Below are 22856 nucleotides of genomic sequence, written 5' to 3'. Positions count from 1 at the left end.
ACATTTGGCCCCGCCCTTCAGGTCCCTGGGGGGTCAGTCCCATCATTTGTACAATTTTGAATCCCCACCCCATAGTAATGCTACCAGGCAAATATGAGTGACAGGCATTGCTGGGTTTCAGAGAAGAAGTTGTTTATATCAATATAACCAAATTGACCACATTTGTCCCCGCCCCTCAGGCCCCTGGGGGGCCAGCCCCATCATTTGTACAATTTTGAATCCTCACCCCATAGTGATGCTACCAGGCAAATATGAGCAATATCCATTGCCCGGTTTCAGAGAAGAAGTTGTTTATATCAATATAGCCCAATTGACCCCTTTTGGCCCGCCCCTCAGGCCCCTGGGGGGCCAGCCCCATCATTTGTACAATTTTGAATCCTCACCCAATAGTGATGCTACCAGGCAAATATGAGCGATATCCATTGCTCGGTTTCAGAGAAGAAGTCGTTTATATCAATATAGCAAAATCGACCCCTTTTGGCCCCGCCCCTCAGGCCCCTGTGGGGCCAGCCCCATCATTTGTACAATTTTGAGTCTCCTACCCGTAGGGATGCTTCTGACCAAATTTGATCAAATTCTAATCAGCGGTTATGAAGAAGAAGTCAATTGTTGACGGACGGACGGACGGACGACGGACGACGGACGCCACGGTATGGCATAAGCTCACCTTGGTCCTTCGGACCAGGTGAGCTAACAATGTCCTTAACCAAATGAAATTCAATTATTACCTTTACAGTTTTTTTTACACTGCTGGCAGTTTATGTGCATAAATACTGTCCACCATGATGGATTTCATTTGCATGAATACTTGTTCCGTCAACTCACAGCAACGTGCATTAATGCTTTTGTTCTATTTGAAGAAATTGTTCGTTAGATGGCAGATTCGATTTTGATGATTTCCTCTCCAGATGGAGGCCTGGTAACTTTGTAATGTAATAGTGTCTTCCAGCAACACAGGTACAACTGAGATAATCGCAGACACCAGACCGAACAATCACACTCAGGCTTACACTACAAGCGAAACTTACACCAACGAAACTTTCTGAGAGATATTTTATGTGACAGACATAGTTCATGTTGTGAATTGAATTTAGACGTTTGGAATTCACTGAAATTGTAAATACAAATGTTGATTTTTATTATTTACCTCATGTTTGTACAAATCATTTCGTACAGAGGTTACACGAGCATTAATTTTTTTTTTTTTTTTTTTTTTTTGTATTTCAGTAAAGTTTTAATGAAGAAAGACTTTTCATCGTGTGACTAATTCGTAAAATATTAAGCGTCCGCACTGGACTTAATGCTCATAATTGTGAACAAAAATTTGACAGCAATAGGAAAATCGCAACGACAACCGATTAACAAATGAAATCTGAAGTTTTGTCGCAATATTAGGGTCCGAAAGTGCAAAATGATTACATTGAAATACATGTCATTATACAAAGACATATCATCATGTCCAGTCTGTGAAATTCACATCCAATTGTTGTTCTTCCCTTGCGATGTTAGACATCACATCTTATGGGTCTTTGGACGTATATACGGAAGACTGATGACTCACAAAGTGAATGGAAGACTATCCTGCAAATAGTGAATTAATTATCAATTATCTAATTAGTTTACAGTAATACTACAGTAGTACTGGCTGGAGTTAAACAAATATTCAAACATGTCCAAAAGCCGAGAACTGCATGCTGTACCTCATCTTTGACCATGCTGATTAGAGAGTTAATTGATCAAGCTCCTCGAGTTTTCATTCTTTGCATCTATGGTACATTTGAATGCCATTGTTTTGGATTTTGATTAAACTGATTTGAAATATCAAGAATCTTATTACGTTTTAGTTATTTAGACAGAAGAAAGGTTTGAGAAAATAATTCAGTTCTTCAAGTTCCAGCAGGCAATCAAGGAATGAATTCAAAAGGCAGACATTGCCTAAAAGCAATAGCTGGAACATTGTCATGCATGTCATTTCGCAGCAATTTATCATGCATGGCATTAGTACAACATGTAATAATACCAGTGCTGTTGAATTCGGAATCTCACTCGTCTCTTTCCGTCATATCGACGGAAAGGCCCGAGCGGTTTTCTGATTGGAAAGGATTAATATATTTTCACACTGATACAAAAGAAAGCTGGATTTAAGAATCCACTTCTGAAATCAATGTTATTTATTGTATATTCTGATGCATGTCAAAATCACTCCGATCTGACATTTGGTTTCGTGTTTGATATTGTACTGTAATAGGTCGTGTTCATTGGAAAGTTCTGTTCGACGTACATTTTTATGTATACATGTAATTCAACATAGGTGTACGACTATGGCATTCCCATAGTCATTTCAATGATATCGATGTTTTTTTCATAAAAAGTCACGACTTTTAAATGGTGTTATGATTTACACGGTAGGACTTGGTGTTATGCGATAAACATGTTTTGTTAGGTGTGTAGATACAAAAAGACAGCTGCTACACCAGACCCATTTACAAACTGTAATATACATGTTACCAAGAAGTTGAGAATGTCATGGCAACAACCACCTATCTGAGTTTGGGGTGAGTGAACTATGAGCTAAATAATTATCACAGAGGAGGTAACCACCACCTGACATGTGTATAAATGACTACTGTATAATATTTATAAACTTCCCTTTTTCGACCTCTGGTAATTCGAAAACACTGCTTAACTCGAACGAAAAAATTAGTTAGTTTTGTATAGAATATACATGATTATCTCGAATACTCCTAATATCCCGAAGTTTTTCAAGTTTTTCATTACCCTAACTGACTTCGAGATTCGATTGTATGTCCAAATTCACAGTGAAAGATATCAGCGGCCTGATATATGTGAACTTAATGATATTAGATCAGGTCATTTCATGGAAACCAGTCAAACAATCAAAGAAATTGTAATATACCCGAGAACTAAACATTGCATTTCCGAATTCTAACTTATACACAAGTCCTAAATGTAATAGAGGATTGTTATACACAAGTCCTAAATGTAATAGAGGACTGTTATACACAAGTCATAACTGTAATAGAGAATTGTTATACACAAGTCATAACTGTAATAGAGGATTGTAATACACAAGTCTTAACTGTAATAGAGGATTGTAATACACAAGTCTTAACTGTAATAGAGGATTGTAATACACAAGTCCTAACTGTAATAGAGGATTGTTATACACAAGTCCTAACTGTAATAGAGGATTGTTATACACAAGTCATAACTGTAATAGAGGATTGTTATACACAAGTCATAACTGTAATAGAGGATTGTTGTACACAAGTCATAACTGTAATAGAGGATTGTTATACACAAGTCCTAACTGTAATAGAGGATTGTAATACACAAGTCTTAACTGTAATAGAGGATTGTAATACACAAGTCCTAACTGTAATAGAGGATTGTTATACACAAGTCCTAACTGTAATAGAGGATTGTTATACACAAGTCCTAACTGTAATAGAGGATTGTTATACACAAGTCATAACTGTAATAGAGGATTGTTATACACAAAAATCATAACTGTAATAGAGGACTGTTATACACAAGTCATAACTGTGATAGAGGACTGTTAAACACAAGTCCTAACTGTAATAGGGGATTGTTATACACAAGTCATAACTGTAATAGAGGATTGTTATACACAAGTCCTCACTGTAATAGAGGATTGTTAAACACAAGTCATAACTGTAATAGAGGATTGTTATACACAAGTCATAACTGTAATAGAGGATTGTTATACACAAGTCCTCACTGTAATAGAGGATTGTTATACACAAGTCCTAACTGTAATAGAGGATTGTTATATATGAGTCATAACTGTAATAGAGGATTGTTATACACAAGTCCTAACTGTAATAGGGGATTGTTATACACAAGTCATAACTGTAATAGAGGATTGTTATACACAAGTCCTAACTGTAATAGAGGATTGTTATACACAAGTCATAACTGTAATAGAGGATTGTTATATATAAGTCCTAACTGTAATAGAGGATTGTTATACACAAGTCCTAACTGTAATAGAGGATTGTTATACACAAGTCCTCACAGTAATAGATGATTGTTATACACAAGTCATAACTGTAATAGAGGATTGTTATACACAAGTCCTCACTGTAATAGAGGATTGTTATACACAAGTCATAACTGTAATAGAGGATTGTTATATACAAGTCATAACTGTAATAGAGGATTGTTATACACAAATCCTAACTGTAATAGAGGATTGTTATACACAAGTCATAACTGTAATAGAGGATTGTTATACACAAGTCCTAACTGTAATAGAGGATTGTTATATATAAGTCATAACTGTAATAGAGGATTGTTATACACAAGTCCTAACTGTAATAGAGGATTGTTATACACAAGTCATAACTGTAATAGAGGATTGTTATACACAAGTCCTAACTGTAATAGAGGATTGTTATATATAAGTCATAACTGTAATAGAGGATTGTTATACACAAGTCCTAACTGTAATAGAGGATTGTTATACACAAGTCCTCACTGTAATAGAGGATTGTTATACACAAGTCATAACTGTAATAGAGGATTGTTATACACAAGTCCTCACTGTAATAGAGGATTGTTATACACAAGTCATAACTGTAATAGAGGATTGTTATATACAAGTCATAACTGTAATAGAGGATTGTTATACACAAATCCTAACTGTAATAGAGGATTGTAATACACAAGTCCTCACTGTAATAGAGGATTGTTATACACAAGTCCTAACTGTAATAGGGGATTGTTATACACAAGTCATAACTGTAATAGAGGATTGTTATACACAAGTCCTCACTGTAATAGAGGATTGTTATACACAAGTCCTCACTGTAATAGAGGATTGTTATACACAAGTCATAACTGTAATAGAGGATTGTTATACACAAGTCCTAACTGTAATAGAGGATTGTTATATATAAGTCATAACTGTAATAGAGGATTGTTATACACAAGTCCTAACTGTAATAGAGGATTGTTATACACAAGTCCTCACTGTAATAGAGGATTGTTATACACAAGTCATAACTGTAATAGAGGATTGTTATACACAAGTCCTCACTGTAATAGAGGATTGTTATACACAAGTCATAACTGTAATAGAGGATTGTTATACACAAGTCATAACTGTAATAGAGGATTGTTATACACAAGTCCTCACTGTAATAGAGGATTGTTATACACAAGTCATAACTGTAATAGAGGATTGTTATACACAAGTCCTAACTGTAATAGAGGATTGTTATACACAAGTCCTCACTGTAATAGAGGATTGTTATACACAAGTCATAACTGTAATAGAGGATTGTTATACACAAGTCCTCACTGTAATAGAGGATTGTTATACACAAGTCATAACTGTAATAGAGGATTGTTATATACAAGTCATAACTGTAATAGAGGATTGTTATACACAAATCCTAACTGTAATAGAGGATTGTAATACACAAGTCATAACTGTAATAGAGGATTGTTATACACAAGTCATAACTGTAATAGAGGACTGTTATACACAAGTCCTAACTGTAATAGAGGATTGTTATACACAAGTCCTAACTGTAATAGAGGATTGTTATACACAAGTCCTAACTGTAATAGAGGATTTTTATGTACAAGTCATAACTGTAATAGAGGATTGTTATACACAAGTCCTAACTGTAATAGAGGATTGTTATACACAAGTCCTAACTGTAATAGAGGATTTTTATGTACAAGTCATAACTGTAATAGAGGATTGTTATACACAAGTCCTCACTGTAATAGAGGATTGTTATACACAAGTCATAACTGTAATAGAGGATTGTTATACACAAGTCCTAACTGTAATAGAGGATTGTTATACACAAGTCCTCACTGTAATAGAGGATTGTTATACACAAGTCATAACTGTAATAGAGGATTGTTATACACAAGTCCTCACTGTAATAGAGGATTGTTATACACAAGTCATAACTGTAATAGAGGATTGTTATATACAAGTCATAACTGTAATAGAGGATTGTTATACACAAATCCTAACTGTAATAGAGGATTGTAATACACAAGTCCTAACTGTAATAGAGGATTGTTATGTACAAGTCCTCACTGTAATAGAGGATTGTTATGTACAAGTCATAACTGTAATAGAGGATTGTTATACACAAGTCCTAACTGTAATAGAGGATTGTTATACACAAGTCATAACTGTAATAGGGGATTGTTATACACAAGTCCTAACTGTAATAGAGGATTGTTATACACCAGTCCTAACTGTAATAAAGGATTGTTATACACAAGTCCTCACTGTAATAGAGGATTGTTATACACAAGTCATAACTGTAATAGATGATTGTTATACACAAGTCCTAACTGTAATAGAGGATTGTTATACACAAGTCATAACTGTAATAGAGGATTGTTATACACAAGTCCTAACTGTAATAGAGGATTGTTATACACAAGTCCTCACTGTAATAGAGGATTGTTATACACAAGTCCTAACTGTAATAGAGGATTGTTATGTACAAGTCATAACTGTAATAGAGGATTGTTATACACAAGTCATAACTGTAATAGAGGATTGTTATACACAAATCCTAACTGTAATAGAGGATTGTAATACACAAGTCCTCACTGTAATAGAGGACTGTTATACACAAGTCATAACTGTAATAGAGGATTGTTATACACAAGTCCTATCTGTAATAGAGGATTGTTATGTACAAGTCCTCACTGTAATAGAGAATTGTTATACACAAGTCCTCACTGTAATAGAGGATTGTTATACACAAGTCATAACTGTAATAGAGGATTGTTATACACAAATCCTAACTGTAATAGAGGACTGTTATACACAAGTCATAACTGTAATAGAGGATTGTTATACACAAGTCCTAACTGTAATAGAGGATTGTTATGTACAAGTCCTCACTGTAATAGAGAATTGTTATACACAAGTCCTCACTGTAATAGAGGATTGTTATACACAAGTCATAACTGTAATAGAGGATTGTTATACACAAGTCATAACTGTAATAGAGGATTGTTATACACAAGTCATAACTGTAATAGAGGACTGTTATACACAAGTCATAACTGTAATAGAGGATTGTTATACACAAATCCTAACTGTAATAGAGGATTGTTATACAAAAGTCATAACTGTAATAGAGGATTGTTATACACAAGTCCTAACTGTAATAGAGGATTGTTATATACAAGTCCTCACTGTAATAGAGGATTGTTATACACAAGTCATAACTGTAATAGAGGATTGTTATACACAAGTCATAACTGTAATAGAGGATTGTTATACAAAAGTCATAACTGTAATAGAGGATTGTTATACACAAGTCATAACTGTAATAGAGGATTGTTATACACAAGTCCTAACTGTAATAGAGGATTGTTATACACAAGTCCTAACTGTAATAGAGGATTGTTATACACAAGTCATAACTGTAATAGAGGATTGTTATACACAAGTCCTCACTGTAATAGAGGATTGTTATACACAAGTCATAACTGTAATAGAGGATTGTTATACACAAGTCCTAACTGTAATAGAGGATTGTTATACACAAGTCATAACTGTAATAGAGGATTGTTATATACAAGTCATAACTGTAATAGAGGATTGTTATACACAAGTCATAACTGTAATAGAGGATTGTTATATACAAGTCATAACTGTAATAGAGGATTGTTATAATACACAAGTCCTAACTGTAATAGAGGATTGTTATACACAAGTCCTAACTGTAATAGAGGATTGTTATACACAAGTCCTAACTGTAATAGAGGATTGTAATACACAAGTCCTCACTGTAATAGAGGATTGTTATACACAAGTCATAACTGTAATAGAGGATTGTTATACACAAGTCATACATGTAACTGTAATAGAGAATTGTTATACACAAGTCATAACTGTTATATGTAATGTTGAAATAATTGAATTTTTTTAGTGGAAACATTTGATCATCTCTATAAAAGCTCATCTTTAGAGTGGGGACATTTGAATTATCCCATGATGTGTTAAGTGTTTTGATTATGTCGGCTTAGATCCCTGTGTTGCCTGTGTCAATGCATGTTCAACCAAACACAACTTCACTCATGGCTCTATAATCTTAAAAGCAGGTAGGCATGCAAAGTTTCTCATGCTGTTTTCATACTAAACTGTACCTACATTTTCTATTTAAATAGTGATTATCATTTCAGAAATGGAAAATGCTAACATAAAAGTGAAAACAAGACTATGCTGATCAGGTAGAGCAGAGAAAGAATTTGCTTGAAATAAATCACAAAAAAAAAAAAAAAAAATATTTCAGCATGCTCCTACATGCAAACATTCCAGAAACATTTGAAGTATCAGTCTGTGACTTACAATCATGTGGCAAATTGAAGGCCTGACAATGTCAGAAGTCTAAAACCCCTGAACATAGCAAGCATCATTACATTCATAACTTCCAATACATGAAGAACATTGAATTAAATCTGTATTGGATATAATGGTTAAAATCACATTTCAAAACAATAACATCATGCAATATTCAGTTATACTTAACAACCACATTTCATGTCAATCTGCTGAAGTTTGAAATATAAATAATGTAGGTATGGTATATGTTATCAATATTAAATGAAAAAAATATCATTTAGACAAAAAATCTACACAGACAACTAACACACACAAACACTGCTACAGGAAACACAGGGTTACCTCCCCTTCCTTGTCAGAACCGAATGAGTAGATTAAGTGAGAAGTTAAAGAATTTCAACCTTATTTTTAGCCTGTCAGGCTATTTTAGTCAAATGCATTGCAAATAAGTTAATTTTGAATGTTTTGCAGCATTTGATGTTTACAATGCTTTTGAAATATGTTTATTCATATATAAATATATAAAATTAAAAAAAAAAAAAATTATTTTTGTGTATGTCGGCCATATTGCAACTGGGCCGCTTTGCTTGAATGTACGTGCCAACAGAAAGCTCAAAACCGGCAAACGGCACGAGTGGCAAGCTGGAATTAAGTTCGCCCATATTGTCTCCTCATTATAAAAGTGAGGTGGATTACAGAGTGTGAAGCCACCAAATGTAGAGATGTGATTTATTTGATATCCTACTCCCATGCTAAACTAACATCCATAAATTCCTATGCACTTTGCAGACAAAATTTTGAAATTCAGTAAAATATATTATTATAATATCATATATTTGTAATTTTTTCGGCTGATAACTTCTTATCATAATGCTTTGATTTATAAATCAATGAATAGTGAATATGGGTGTTGATGATCTATTAATCTTCAAAAAGCATCATTTTTGCATTACTATGTCATTTTAGAAATTTTGGTAAATTGAGAGCACATTTTCACAAAATAACACAATTCTTGGAAGGAACGATTGATAGATTGAATTATTATTATAGTACACCTTTTAGAAAAAAAAAAAAAAAAAAAAAAAAATTCATGCATTTTTGTAAAATACATTGTCGGCCACTAAGGAGCTGCAGAAATTGGTCCAAACTGGCACCCCTCTTTTCCAGCAGGAAGGATGTCCAGTAGGACAGCATGGATCTAGAGTACTCACCACATTTTGTGGCAGGATAATAAAAATAGTTTCAACAAAACTAGAAATTTAAGAGGTAACAAAAGGTTATTGTTTTACTTTTTCTTCCAGATAAAGATATTTAAGCATTGGCTTTTTTTTTTTTTAGTTTCATCAGGGTATGAAACTAATTTTGTTTGCAAACTGTATGAATCCGCGTAGCGGAACAAAATTTGTTTCATACCCCGATGAAACTAAAAAATAATTGACATCAACGCTTATAATTAATTTTTGAAAATGATTTTCTAATTTAAAACATGTTTTATGTACAATTTTACTGGTTTTAAATGGGATTCTTTTTCTCAAATCAATACGCAACGTCAATTGTCGTATTGTGACGTCACATTTTTCGCTCCATTCTCGGAATTTCTTTCATACAAGAATGAAAAGAATCTTTCGACCAATCACATTTGAGTATTTACCAGGAAAACAAAGAAAAATTAATTAATGAAATATGAAGTTTGCCATAATTGCCAGACATGTAAATCTTCTATATTTAAAAGATGTTATTACCTTTTCATATAGACCAGGCACAGAGTAGGCATTCTAAGTACGTTATACAATAGATCGGTGACAAGTGTCCCACTATATCACATACCTGGTACGTTATACAATAGATCGGTGACAAGTGTCCCACTATATCACATACCTGGTACTTTATACAATAGATCGATGACAAGTGTCCCACTATATCACATACCTGGTACGTTATACAATAGATCGGTGACAAGTGTCCCACTATATATCACATACCTGGTACGTTATACAATAGATCGGTGACAAGTGTCCCACTATATCACATACCTGGTACGTTATACAATAGATCGGTGACAAGTGTCCCACTATATCACATACCTGGTACGTTATACAATAGATCGGTGACAAGTGTCCCACTATATCACATACCTGGTACATTATACAATAGATCGGTGACAAGTGTCCCACTATATCACATACCTGGTACGTTATACAATGGATCGGTGACAAGTGTCCCACTATATCACATACCTGGTACGTTATACAATGGATCGGTGACAAGTGTCCCACTATATCACATACCTGGTACGTTATACAATAGATCGGTGACAAGTGTCCCACTATATCACATACCTGGTACGTTATACAATAGATCGGTGACAAGTGTCCCACTATATCACATACCTGGTACGTTATACAATGGATCGGTGACAAGTGTCCCACTATATCACATACCTGGTACGTTATACAATAGATCGGTGACAAGTGTCCCACTATATCACATACCTGGTACGTTATACAATAGATCGGTGACAAGTGTCCCACTATATCACATACCTGGTACATTATACAACAGATCGGTGACAAGTGTCCCACTATATCACATACCTGGTACGTTATACAATAGATCGGTGACAAGTGTCCCACTATATCACATACCTGGTACGTTATACAATAGATCAGTGACAAGTGTCCCACTACATCACACACCTGGTACGTTATACAATGGATCGGTGACAAGTGTCCCACTATATCACATACCTGGTACGTTATACAATAGATCGGTGACAAGTGTCCCACTATATCACATACCTGGTACGTTATACAATAGATCGGTGACAAGTGTCCCACTATATCACATACCTGGTACGTTATACAATAGACCTGTGACAAGTGTCCCACTATATCACATACCTGGTACGTTATACAACAGATCGGTGACAAGTGTCCCACTTTATCACATACCTGGTACGTTATACAATAGATCGGTGACAAGTGTCCCACAATATCACATACCTGGTACGTTATACAATAGATCGGTGACAAGTGTCCCACAATATCACATACCTGGTACGTTATACAATAGATCGGTGACAAGTGTCCCACAATATCACATACCTGGTACGTTATACAATAGATCGGTGACAAGTGTCCCACAATATCACATACCTGGTACGTTATACAATAGATCGGTGACAAGTGTCCCACTATATCACATACCTGGTATGTTATACAATAGATCGGTGACAAGTGTCCCACTATATCACACACCAGGTACGTTATACAATAGATCGGTGACAAGTGTCCCACTATATCACATACCTGGTATGTTATACAATAGATCGGTGACAAGTGTCCCACTATATCACACACCAGGTACGTTATACAATAGATCGGTGACAAGTGTCCCACTATATCACATACCTGGTACGTTATACAATAGATCGGTGACAAGTGTCCCACTATATCACATACCTGGTACGTTATACAATAGATCGGTGGCATGTGTCCCACTATATCACATACCTGGTACGTTATACAACAGATCGGTGACAAGTGTCCCACTATATCACACACCTGGTACGTTATACAATAGATCGGTGACAAGTGTCCCACTACATCACACACCTGGTACGTTATACAATAGATCGGTGACAAGTGTCCCACTATATCACATACCTGGTACGTTATACAATAGATCGGTGACAAGTGTCCCACTATATCACATACCTGGTACGTTATACAATAGATCGGTGACATGTGTCCCACTATATCACATACCTGGTACGTTATACAACAGATCGGTGACAAGTGTCCCACTATATCACATACCTGGTACGTTATACAATAGATCGGTGACAAGTGTCCCACTATATCACACACCTGGTACGTTATACAATAGATCTGTGACAAGTGTCCCACTATATCACACACCTGGTACGTTATACAATGGATCGGTGACAAGTGTCCCACTATATCACATACCTGGTACGTTATACAATAGATCGGTGACAAGTGTCCCACTATATCACATACCTTGTAGGTTATACAATGGATCGGTGACAAGTGTCCCACTATATCACATACCTGGTACGTTATACAATAGATCGGTGACAAGTGTCCCACTATATCACATACCTGGTACGTTATACAATAGATCGGTGACAAGTGTCCCACTATATCACATACCTGGTACGTTATACAATAGACTGGTGACAAGTGTCCCACTATATCACATACCTGGTTTGTTATACAATAGATCGGTGACAAGTGTCCCACTACATCACATACCTGGTACGTTATACAATAGACTGGTGACAAGTGTCCCACTATATCACATACCTGGTACGTTATACAATAGATCGGTGACAAGTGTCCCACTATATCACATACCTGGTACGTTATACAATAGATCGGTGACAAGTGTCCCACTATATCACATACCTGGTACGTTATACAATAGATCGGTGACAAGTGTCCCACTTTATCACATACCTGGTACGTTATACAATAGATCGGTGACAAGTGTCCCACTACACCACATACCTGGTACGTTATACAATAGATCGGTGACAAGTGTCCCACTATATCACATACCTGGTACGTTATACAATGGATCGGTGACAAGTGTCCCACTATATCACATACCTGGTACGTTATACAATAGATCGGTGACAAGTGTCCCACTATATCACATACCTGGTACGTTATACAATAGATCTGTGACAAGTGTCCCACAATATCACATACCTGGTACGTTATACAATAGATCGGTGACAAGTGTCCCACTATATCACAAACCTGGTACGTTATACAATAGATCGGTGACAAGTGTCCCACTATATCACATACCTGGTACGTTATACAATAGATCGGTGACAAGTGTCCCACAATATCACATACCTGGTACGTTATACAATGGATCGGTGACAAGTGTCCCACTTTATCACATACCTGGTACGTTATACAATAGATCTGTGACAAGTGTCCCACTATATCACATACCTGGTACGTTATACAATAGATCGGTGACAAGTGTCCCACTATATCACATACCTGGTACGTTATACAATAGATCGGTGACAAGTGTCCCAATTTCATATATATATGCAAGGCTTCTTAATATAATATGAGCTGAAACTGGAAAAAAATTCAGCAGTTCCACAGATATGTTGATTTGGTTTACTCACATTTTTGTCAACTGTCCTTTGTATGATTTCTAAAACATCAGGTGGGGCTGATTCACTCAGTTTCCTCGTCTGGTCACGGTATTGGTAATGATTTTCCATGTAGAAATCACAGTTACTCTAAAAAGTAATTATTTTGAAATATATCATGTTTCAAAAATTGTAAAACAAGTACTTTATGTAATCAACTAATAAAATAATGTTCAACAGACATGTCCCCTGGGGAATGAATGCTGGTGGGGGGGAGGGGGGGGGGGGGGGGGGGGGGGGGGGGGGCACATCCAAACATGCATGTAAATTTGATTGATGATAACTGATATGACCATTAATCTATTTTGTTGGACAATTGCAAAGTTAGACATTTGTGTATAACAATAACATTAATCTAATTTCATAAATGTGTGATTTCTCAGGATTTCATTAATATATTCTTTTTTCCAAAATAGATTTTCTTCTTGAAAAAAGCTCTCAATGAGAAATAAATGGAATTGTCTGAAACTGCACACAGTATTCAAAATTGCTACATTTTCAAAATTTCTTTTCATTTCATAACCACTTTGGATGCACTGCATTGTGTAATAAAAAAATTATTAAATATGGATTACAATATTTAACTGTGAAATTGTTTACATTGATTGAGTTTTTTTTTTAAATTCAAGAAACTTTGAGCATTTTAACACCAAAGAAAAAACCTAATGTTGAGAATCTCTTAGTATGTAGTGACTATATTGTAACAATTTAAAAAATAAATTAACACATATTTAAGATACAGATGATTTGAAAATAGATTCATTCTTTGATCACAAAGGCCATAACCAACAATATCAATTTGCAATTATATTGTCAATGAATAATTAAGTATCTTCTGGAAAATACAACAGTTTCAATTTTTGCATAATTTTTCTACAAGTTAATTAGATAAAAAAACATGTAAGATGTTTTGGAGAACAGTGTTTGGTTTGGATTAATTGGAAAAAAATTCAAAATGAAATAATCAAATGTAAAATATCTTATACAAAGTGCTCTGCACAAAACCTAGTTTTATATTAAGAAATACTGCAGGGATAGAAAACTTAATCAAATTTACCTTTAAACAATTTTTAAAAAGAATAGCTTGAGCATTGGACTCTGGTTTTAGCTTCTTCAGTTGCTGAATTTTTACCACAAGCTGGGAAAGATAGTCAGCTACATCTTCCTGTTTAAAATACAAAATGGCAAATATTTCTCTCTTCAATGTAGAATGAGCCATATTTATAGAGTTTACAGTAATGTATTATATACCCATGCACCCCATCAGTTCCCTGATCCCCAAAACAAACTACAAAATTTCTCATACATACATCAGCCATATGTTTGAATGTACAAAATGTACATATCATAATGCAGATACTGAAATTCCTTCGCTGACCTATCGGAGCAACCACTGATATGTAATAGGAAGGAGTAATGAAAAATACCCTGCCCATGCCGGTGTGACATGGTATTTTGAAGCATGGTAAAATAAACCGGGGTCAAAATACCATAATGATAAAATGAACCGCGGTTGATTTCACCATTATGGTGAAAATTAACCTCCCATGGTAAAGTGAATTAAGCCACATACCTTATAATTTGTTTTTAAGTGACTTTTCTTTACATAATTTTTTATCAATTACTTCTCTACATCTGATAAAACAAAGATTTAGGGTGGGGCAGGGCGCTTCACTTTACCACTGCCATGGTAAAGTGAAGCATTTCACTATTTTCTTATTAATTCACTTTTTTTGCCGAATCTTTTTTAGATTGCCTCATTTTAATCCTCTAAACACATTCTTGGCTTCGATCTAACATCCTTCCTCTCTCAGGGAAAACATCCTACCACTAGGCTAAAGTGAAATTCCCCATAGTCTGATCTATATAGAGAATACATGGTCATATCAGTGTCCTCAAATATAAGCTGTATTTTGGCGAGGGTAAAGAAAGACAAAAGTGGCGAGCCTTGGCGAGCCACTTTTGTCTTTCTGTCCCGAGCCAAAAATACAGCTTATATTTGAAGACACTGACCATGTATTCTATTTATCCTGCAAAAGTGATCAAAAATAAGCATTTTGAAGTGAAACGGATTCATCAATGATCCAAATATGTTCGCTTTGAAACGTAGTTTCACTTCGAAGTAGGTCAATCGAATTGGCGCACGTGCTAAGATTCCAAAATACTGCTTTTTTCCGTCACTGTCGTATACAGCAAAAATATATGTGGTGGGTGTATTCCGACAATGCGGTGGCAGTTGCAGGATAAATATATATATAGTAGGCTGACCTTAAACTCTCCACTTTTTGACAGATACACAATGATACAAAGATGTCACACATACACTCCACAGGGGATCGCTACAGATCTGATATAAATCTAACATCGAAACATCAACCACCTTAACAGTCCACCAAGCATGCACATGAAAACACAAGTATCATGAAAATCAAGAGAGAATTATTATCACGGTGAATGTTATCAACATCTGAGAAAGATGACAAGTAAAGTAAAGGCCTACGTCAACCACTAACTATAGTTACTATGATTTAACTATAGTAGAAGCGAATTCACTTCAAGGACATGTAATGCACATGTTTATAGAGAAACAAGAAGTTACGATGATCAGGTCTCATCAACTTTGGCTCAACCAGCAATTTCACCAATTTCGCCGATTTCATTGATTTCACTGATTTCACTGATTTCCTTTGGTCTGACACAGCAACAAGACTTCATATGTGCATGCGCCACCCATTGGAAGCACAACAGTGATTGGTTGTTGTTTATACGCATATGTAACCACATTAGACGGAACAGCCTGACTATATATAGTAAATAGCTGATGCACAAAGTAGGCAAATAAGGACTTGGGTGATGGAAAAGATGCCATCAAACAAATCAAAATGCGTTTAAGATGTAGATGCCCAAAGATATGGTTGCATGGAAACAAAGAGAGCTAAATGATCTCAGAGCCAGGATAAACACTGCTAAACCAAAGAACGATTATAATTCTTTTTTAGAAATAGACCATATAACGTACATGTACATCTTAAACAACAAGTTCTCAACATCTTTTCCTGATTACTAAGCCTAAAAATTCTCAGAGGTAGGTTGAAACCCTGAAATTTACGATGGATTGAGGAAGTACGAACGCGCTGTAATTTTATTGGCTAATAAAGATATGATTGCGACTAACCTGTGACTTTGCCAGCGTTTTGATGTTACTTTTACTGTCTTTATCCTTGTGAGTAGTGTTGTCTTCCAGAGACTCGACAATGGTCTGGTACTGTAAATCATTTTAATTCTGTATAATTACACATAAAACAATACAACACTGATTAACTTTAATTATGAAGTATTAAGATATTCTCCTCTCATTAAGAAATTTTACCATCTCAATTCTCTGTCACCCCTAGGGTATGATAGACAGCATGCTGCCAACAATACAATGACGTCATGGTGACAATTCAATAACATCATGACACCAATACAATGACGTCATGGTGACAATTCAATAACATCATGACACCAATACAATGACGTCATGGTGACAATTCAATAACATCATGACACCAATACAATGACGTCATGGTGACAATTCAATGACATCATGACACCAATACAATGATGTCACAACAATACAAACAATGACATCATAGCAATAATTAGAATGACAACACTGCAACAATACAATGACGTCATAACACCAATATAATTACCTTACTGCGACAATACCATGACATCATAACACCAATATAATTACCTTACTGCAACAATACAATGACGTCATGGAGACAATACAATAAATACAATCAATGACATCACAGCAACAATACAAAATGACCTCACACCAATATTATTGTGTATTACAATTTTTTTTTTTTTTTTGACATCACTGTTTTTTTGCGAAGACACCATTGTTATTTACAGAAAAGTAGTTTCAGGTTGATATGACTGACCAAAGGTCAGTAACTTTAATTTTATAAATTTTGCTATAAATGAATTAAAATTGAAGACAGAATAATATTGTATGGCTGTTGCATGGGCAGAAGAAAAATTACACACAATTATACATTACCTCTGTCAACTGCCTCGAAACCGATTCTTTAATTTTCTGAGTAGCAGTATGAAGGCGGACAAGGTCTGTAAAAACATCCTGACTTTGTTCCATTAAATCTTTTTCCACTTTATTTAGCTGTCGATCAACCATTTTGTCCTGGCATGACTTACAGATCCGCAGACACAGTGACACCTCCGGCTCAACCGTGGGGCACTATTATAAATAAATTGTGGAGTAAAATCTGGCCAGAAGGATACTAACATATTAAAAGGTTTAAGGATATAATCTCGAGATGGCTTTCTATATATGTACAGTAATCAGCCTGATTTAATCTGTCCTGAACCCAACTTGATTTGCCCTCTTCTCCTTCTAGAATATATCTTCTGGTCACTCGATTTGAAGCTCTTCTGCTTCTGGAAGATCTTCTACCTCTTCCGTCTCGAAGCTGGAAGATTCATCTTCCAAGATGGCGGCGATCATGTTTAAGTGCGGAGTGATGAGTTTCACTAGAGAAAGATTTATGGCACATACATGCACAGGTTTGTGTTACAGTGTTTGAGAAAACTTAAAAACTTGTTTGTTTTGGGTTATGTTCTTCCGGTTTACTTGATTTACATATAATGGAATGCGATCTTCTGAGAAGGGTGCAAATCGAGTTGGCCTCTGGAGTTAATGACACATCTTGTACACAAGATTATCATGGAAAGAAGGATTTGGTTTGGTTTGGTTTATTTTGTATAACGTCCTATAAACAGCCATGCAGGGTCATTTAAGGACGTGCCAGGTTTGAAGGTGCAGGAAAGCCGGAGTACCCAGAGAAAAACCACAAGCCTACGGTCAGTACATTGCAACTGCCCCACGTAGGTTTCGAACTCGCAACCCAGAGGTGGAGGGCTAGTGTTAAAGTGTCGGGACACCTTAACCACTCGGCCACTTCGGATGCAAGCAAACACAGACACACAGATACCCCCCATACTATGGGGTGGGAATACAAACACACACAAAAAATAAAAAATCTTTGACCTTCCTATAAATGCTGTTTAAGTTTCTGGACAAAGCTTACTTTTAATCTTCAGTTTTGTGATTTCACTTTACATTGACGTAGTAACTTACTCCGTTAATTTTGATGATGGCTAGTTTTGGGTCAGTGTCCTTTGACCGTTCTTCATCAGGGATGAATACGAGTAAATCTTTGCTGGAACAAGACGCACACAAGCTCTTGCTACACAGACGACAGTGATGTTTCTTACGAATCAATGTAAACTTTGTTTTACAGATTTGACATGTGTCCGCCGTGACTTCCAACTGAAAAAAATATAATCTTTGGTCATGCTTCTCAAAATACATTTGAAACAAGAGAGGAAAATTCAACGTCTAGACAAGGTTTTGAACCAGGGACCTCTGAAACTTAGCCAAGTCCAGTTTTACTACTGTAACATATTTAAAATATACATTATTTTTTGTCATTACAGGATAATATGAAACTATTCATGCAGCAAAAACAATCTCGAAGTATAGAGCCAACGCCGTACTTCTGGTTAATGTTTGGTAGGTTCCGAAATCCCGGCTTGGATACCAATTAGTATGCAGGGCGATTGAGAATGTGGGTAAATATAAATCGTAAGAAATCAATCGCAACAAGCCATAGGATAGGTGGTTCTTGGGTTTATTTGGAAGGTCAGGACCTTCCAAATAAACCCAAGAACCACCTATCCTATGGCTTGTTGCGATTGATTTCTTACGATTTATATTCATGCAGCAGATATTTTACCATGAGTTAAAGATTATTGAATTATGGGATTGAAATATTTGACATGTAAATTTAAAAAAAAAAAAATCTAATTAAAAGTGAGATCCCAGAGGGATCTTGTTGCCCACCATTGAATGATCTTTATTGGTTCTATGTCCGACTGATCTTACTTCTACTATTCCCTTCTTTCTTTTTTCTTAATTATCGGATTACAAGGACAAGTGGAACCTACATGTGAAGTCATTTTCAAGAAATAGCGATAACATACTTCAATTCTGAAAATCCAAGATGGTCGAATGTCGGTCATATTCTTTTCCAGATAAAAACCTTACTTAAATTGGCACTACTAGGTACCAAGAGTAACCTGCACATAAAGTTTCATGAATATCGATCCCTGCAGTACTATTCAAGAAATAGTGATAGCAATGATTGTTTACGGATGACAGACGGACGAGACGTACAACAGACGGACAACAGACAGACGACGGACGGACAAGACAGACGACGGACGGACAACAGACAGACGACGGACCACTGGGCACAAACACAGGGCAATTTGTATAGCCCACAATCGATCTGATGATGGTGGGCTAAAAATAAAGTTCTCGTACAAATGTTAATACAATTCATTTCAAATAATAGAAAAATAACAGCATGTTTTTATGTTGGGAGCATACAACATACTATATATATACAGTATATACAATGTCTGTTTATTTATTTATCATATTTCATATTACCCATTATATTTATAATGTTATTCAAACTGATGACAGAACGATGGACTACAATAAACAGAAGGAAAAAAGAAATTAATTTTATCAATGATTTGCCGACTATTACCTTCCAATATGGAGACTTCTGCCAGTCCGGTACCAAAATAATGGTTTTCACCTCGTGTAGAGATCGCTTCAGTTCAGAGTTTCCGACTGCTGCCTTAAATCCACTGATCAATCTCCTACATTCTGCTTCTAAGTCGAATCTGTACAGAAGAGAGTATTTCTAGAGTGACATTTTATGATTATACCCTTCAGGTGATATGACACGGTCAGGAAGTCATTTGGTTTGGTTTGATTTATTTTTTGTTTAACGTCCTATTAACAGCCAGGGTCATTTAAGGATGTGCCAGGTTTTGGAGGTGGAGAAAAGCCGGAGTAACCGGAGAAAAACCACCGACCTACGGTCAGTACCTGGCAACTGCCCCACTTGGGTTTCGAACTCGCTACCAAGAGGTGGAGGGCTAGTGATAAAGTGTCGGACACCTTCACCACTTGGCCACCACGGACCCCCCAGGAAGTCATGAACTGATTGTCATGAAAATTGACACCAAATACTCAAACATTTACTTTGATAGAAAAAAATTACTTTGCCGTTCCACGCTAACTTTCTCCATATCCAATCTTTTTTTGGAAAAATGTTTTTTTCTCAAAAAAGTGATTATTTAAGCATTGATGTCATTTTTTTTAGTTTCATCGGGGTATGAAACAAATTTTGTTTGCAAACTGTATGAATCCGCGTAGCGGATTCTTATACAAGTTTGGAAACAAAATTTGTTTCATACCCCGATGAAACTAAAAAAAAATTGACATCAACGCTTATAATTAATTTTTGAAAATGATTTTCTAATTTAAAACATGTTTTATGTACACTTTTACTGGTTTTAAATGGGATTCTTTTTCTCAAATCAATACGCAACGTCAATTGTTATATTGTGACGTCACATTTTTCGCGCCATTCTCGGAATTTTTTTCATAGAAGAATGAAAAGAATTTTTTTCGACCGATCACATTTGAGTATTTACCATGAAAACAAGAAAAATTAATTATTTCAAAATAAGGATGAAAAAATGCCACACTTCTCTGTAAATATTAAGTGTTTATAGGGAAAATCCTACATGTTGAGAAAATGTACCTGACAATAAGAATTTTATTTTTTGGGGCATCTTAATTTATTTCACCAAAACATGGAAATTCAAAGATTTTTTACAAAAAAAAATGTCAAGAATAAAATCATATCACCTTTCTTTGATAGATCATAAATGAATAAACATATAATGATAAGATTTTGGAAAATAAAAACAGGACCTTACCATGGAAATAAAAATAAAACAATACATAATAGTATCTGTTGTTTACCTGGTGTCACAGCCCTAGCTACCTGCTCAAATGTTTACCAATTATACACCTGACCGAACCTTGGTTCTGTCCCTAATTCTATACCAAAACTGAAAAAGAATTCTGCCCTCACATGTACCATCTCATGAGAAGAACTATTCTAATCTTTCGTTCAGACCAAAGGTTTTTTTGAGACAAAAACTAGAATTTTCAAATTCTGGAATAATGAGCAAAATGAAAATGCGTACTTCTGCAACCTTAAGATTTTCTGTAGGTGAATTTTTCTCATTTAATTTGCAGAAAAATAATCAGAAAATGATGGTTCACAAGCTGAATCAACAATGCTGAGTCGAGTAGTTTAACAAACCTTTGTCTCCATGACGTGTCTCCGATTGACCGTTTCGCAGCACTTTGAACCTGCTGGCATTGTGATCGTAACTCCAAAAACTGGCCTGTTAAATTGATAATTACTCCCTCGCTGTCTCCTCCTTCTTCAAAGCACTGCTGACAAACCTGTTAAATAGTAACGGTGTATAAATATATATACCGTCCAATCTAACACCTCTACTCTTCTCAAACATGACAAGACAGAATTTGGTAAATTACAGTCCCCATCCACATGTAGGTCAAGGTCAAAAGTCAAAATGTAGATCAGAGTGACCTCTTTCTTATACAGGACACACCACCTCACTAAGTTGAACTCATGCCCTTAAATATGATGTTCCAGTCACAAGTAGTGTAGGTGATGAAGTCTGGAAAAGCTTTCTCTCTAATGTAGGTCAAAGGTAAAAAAGTAGGTCACAGTGACCCACTTTTATACAGGACACACCAAGTCATCAAGTTGAACTCATGCCCTTAAATATGATGTTCCAGTCACAAGTTGTGTAGGTGGTGAAGTCTGGAAAAGCTTTCTCTTTAATGTAGGTCAAAGTTAAAAAAAAGTAGGTCAGAGTGACCCACTTTTGATTCAGGACACATCCCCACATCAAGAGTAACTCATACTCCAAGTATGATGTTCAAGCTTATTCCCAAACAAACAAAGAACATAACACTACTACTTAGGACATCATACCACTAAGGACTTCACACCACTAAAGACATCACACCACTAAGGACACCACACCACTAAGGACATCACACCACTAAGGACATCACACCACTAAGGACTTCACACCAATAAGGACATCACACCACTAAGGACATCACACCACTAAGGACATCACACCACTAAGTACATCACACCACTAAGGACATCACACCACTAAGGACTTCACACCACTAAGGACATCACACCACTAAGGACATCACACCACTAACTAAGGACATCACACCACTAACTAAGGACATCACACCACTAAGGACATCACACC

The 22856-nt window shown here is 35.7% G+C and overlaps 1 protein-coding gene across 2 annotated transcripts in view; it reads right to left on the bottom strand.

Annotated features, from left to right (window-relative positions):
• The window catches only part of LOC117342213 (vacuolar segregation protein PEP7-like), a 35228-nt gene that overhangs the window by 7865 nt on the left and 4507 nt on the right, over nucleotides 1–22856 (bottom strand). Inside the window, exons 5-12 of one of the 2 annotated variants that reach the window (XM_033904269.1) lie at nucleotides 21854–21999; nucleotides 20216–20354; nucleotides 18736–18927; nucleotides 17641–17835; nucleotides 16759–16848; nucleotides 14641–14748; nucleotides 13557–13673; nucleotides 1195–1581 (exon numbers count right to left, since the gene is read on the bottom strand). In XM_033904269.1, coding sequence (XP_033760160.1) covers nucleotides 1558–1581; nucleotides 13557–13673; nucleotides 14641–14748; nucleotides 16759–16848; nucleotides 17641–17835; nucleotides 18736–18927; nucleotides 20216–20354; nucleotides 21854–21999 — 1011 coding nt within the window. In that variant the 3' untranslated portion in view covers nucleotides 1195–1557. Of the gene's footprint in view, nucleotides 1–1194; nucleotides 1582–13556; nucleotides 13674–14640; nucleotides 14749–16758; nucleotides 16849–17640; nucleotides 17836–18735; nucleotides 18928–20215; nucleotides 20355–21853; nucleotides 22000–22856 lie in introns of those variants that run through there. The other variant, XM_033904268.1, reaches the window with a different exon arrangement.

Source organism: Pecten maximus, chromosome 14 (genome assembly GCF_902652985.1).
Source record: "Pecten maximus chromosome 14, xPecMax1.1, whole genome shotgun sequence".
NCBI classification, from domain to species: Eukaryota; Metazoa; Mollusca; class Bivalvia; order Pectinida; family Pectinidae; genus Pecten; species Pecten maximus.
Note: the sequence above shows the minus strand (reverse complement) of the source record. Positions and strands in the feature narration are given on the sequence as shown.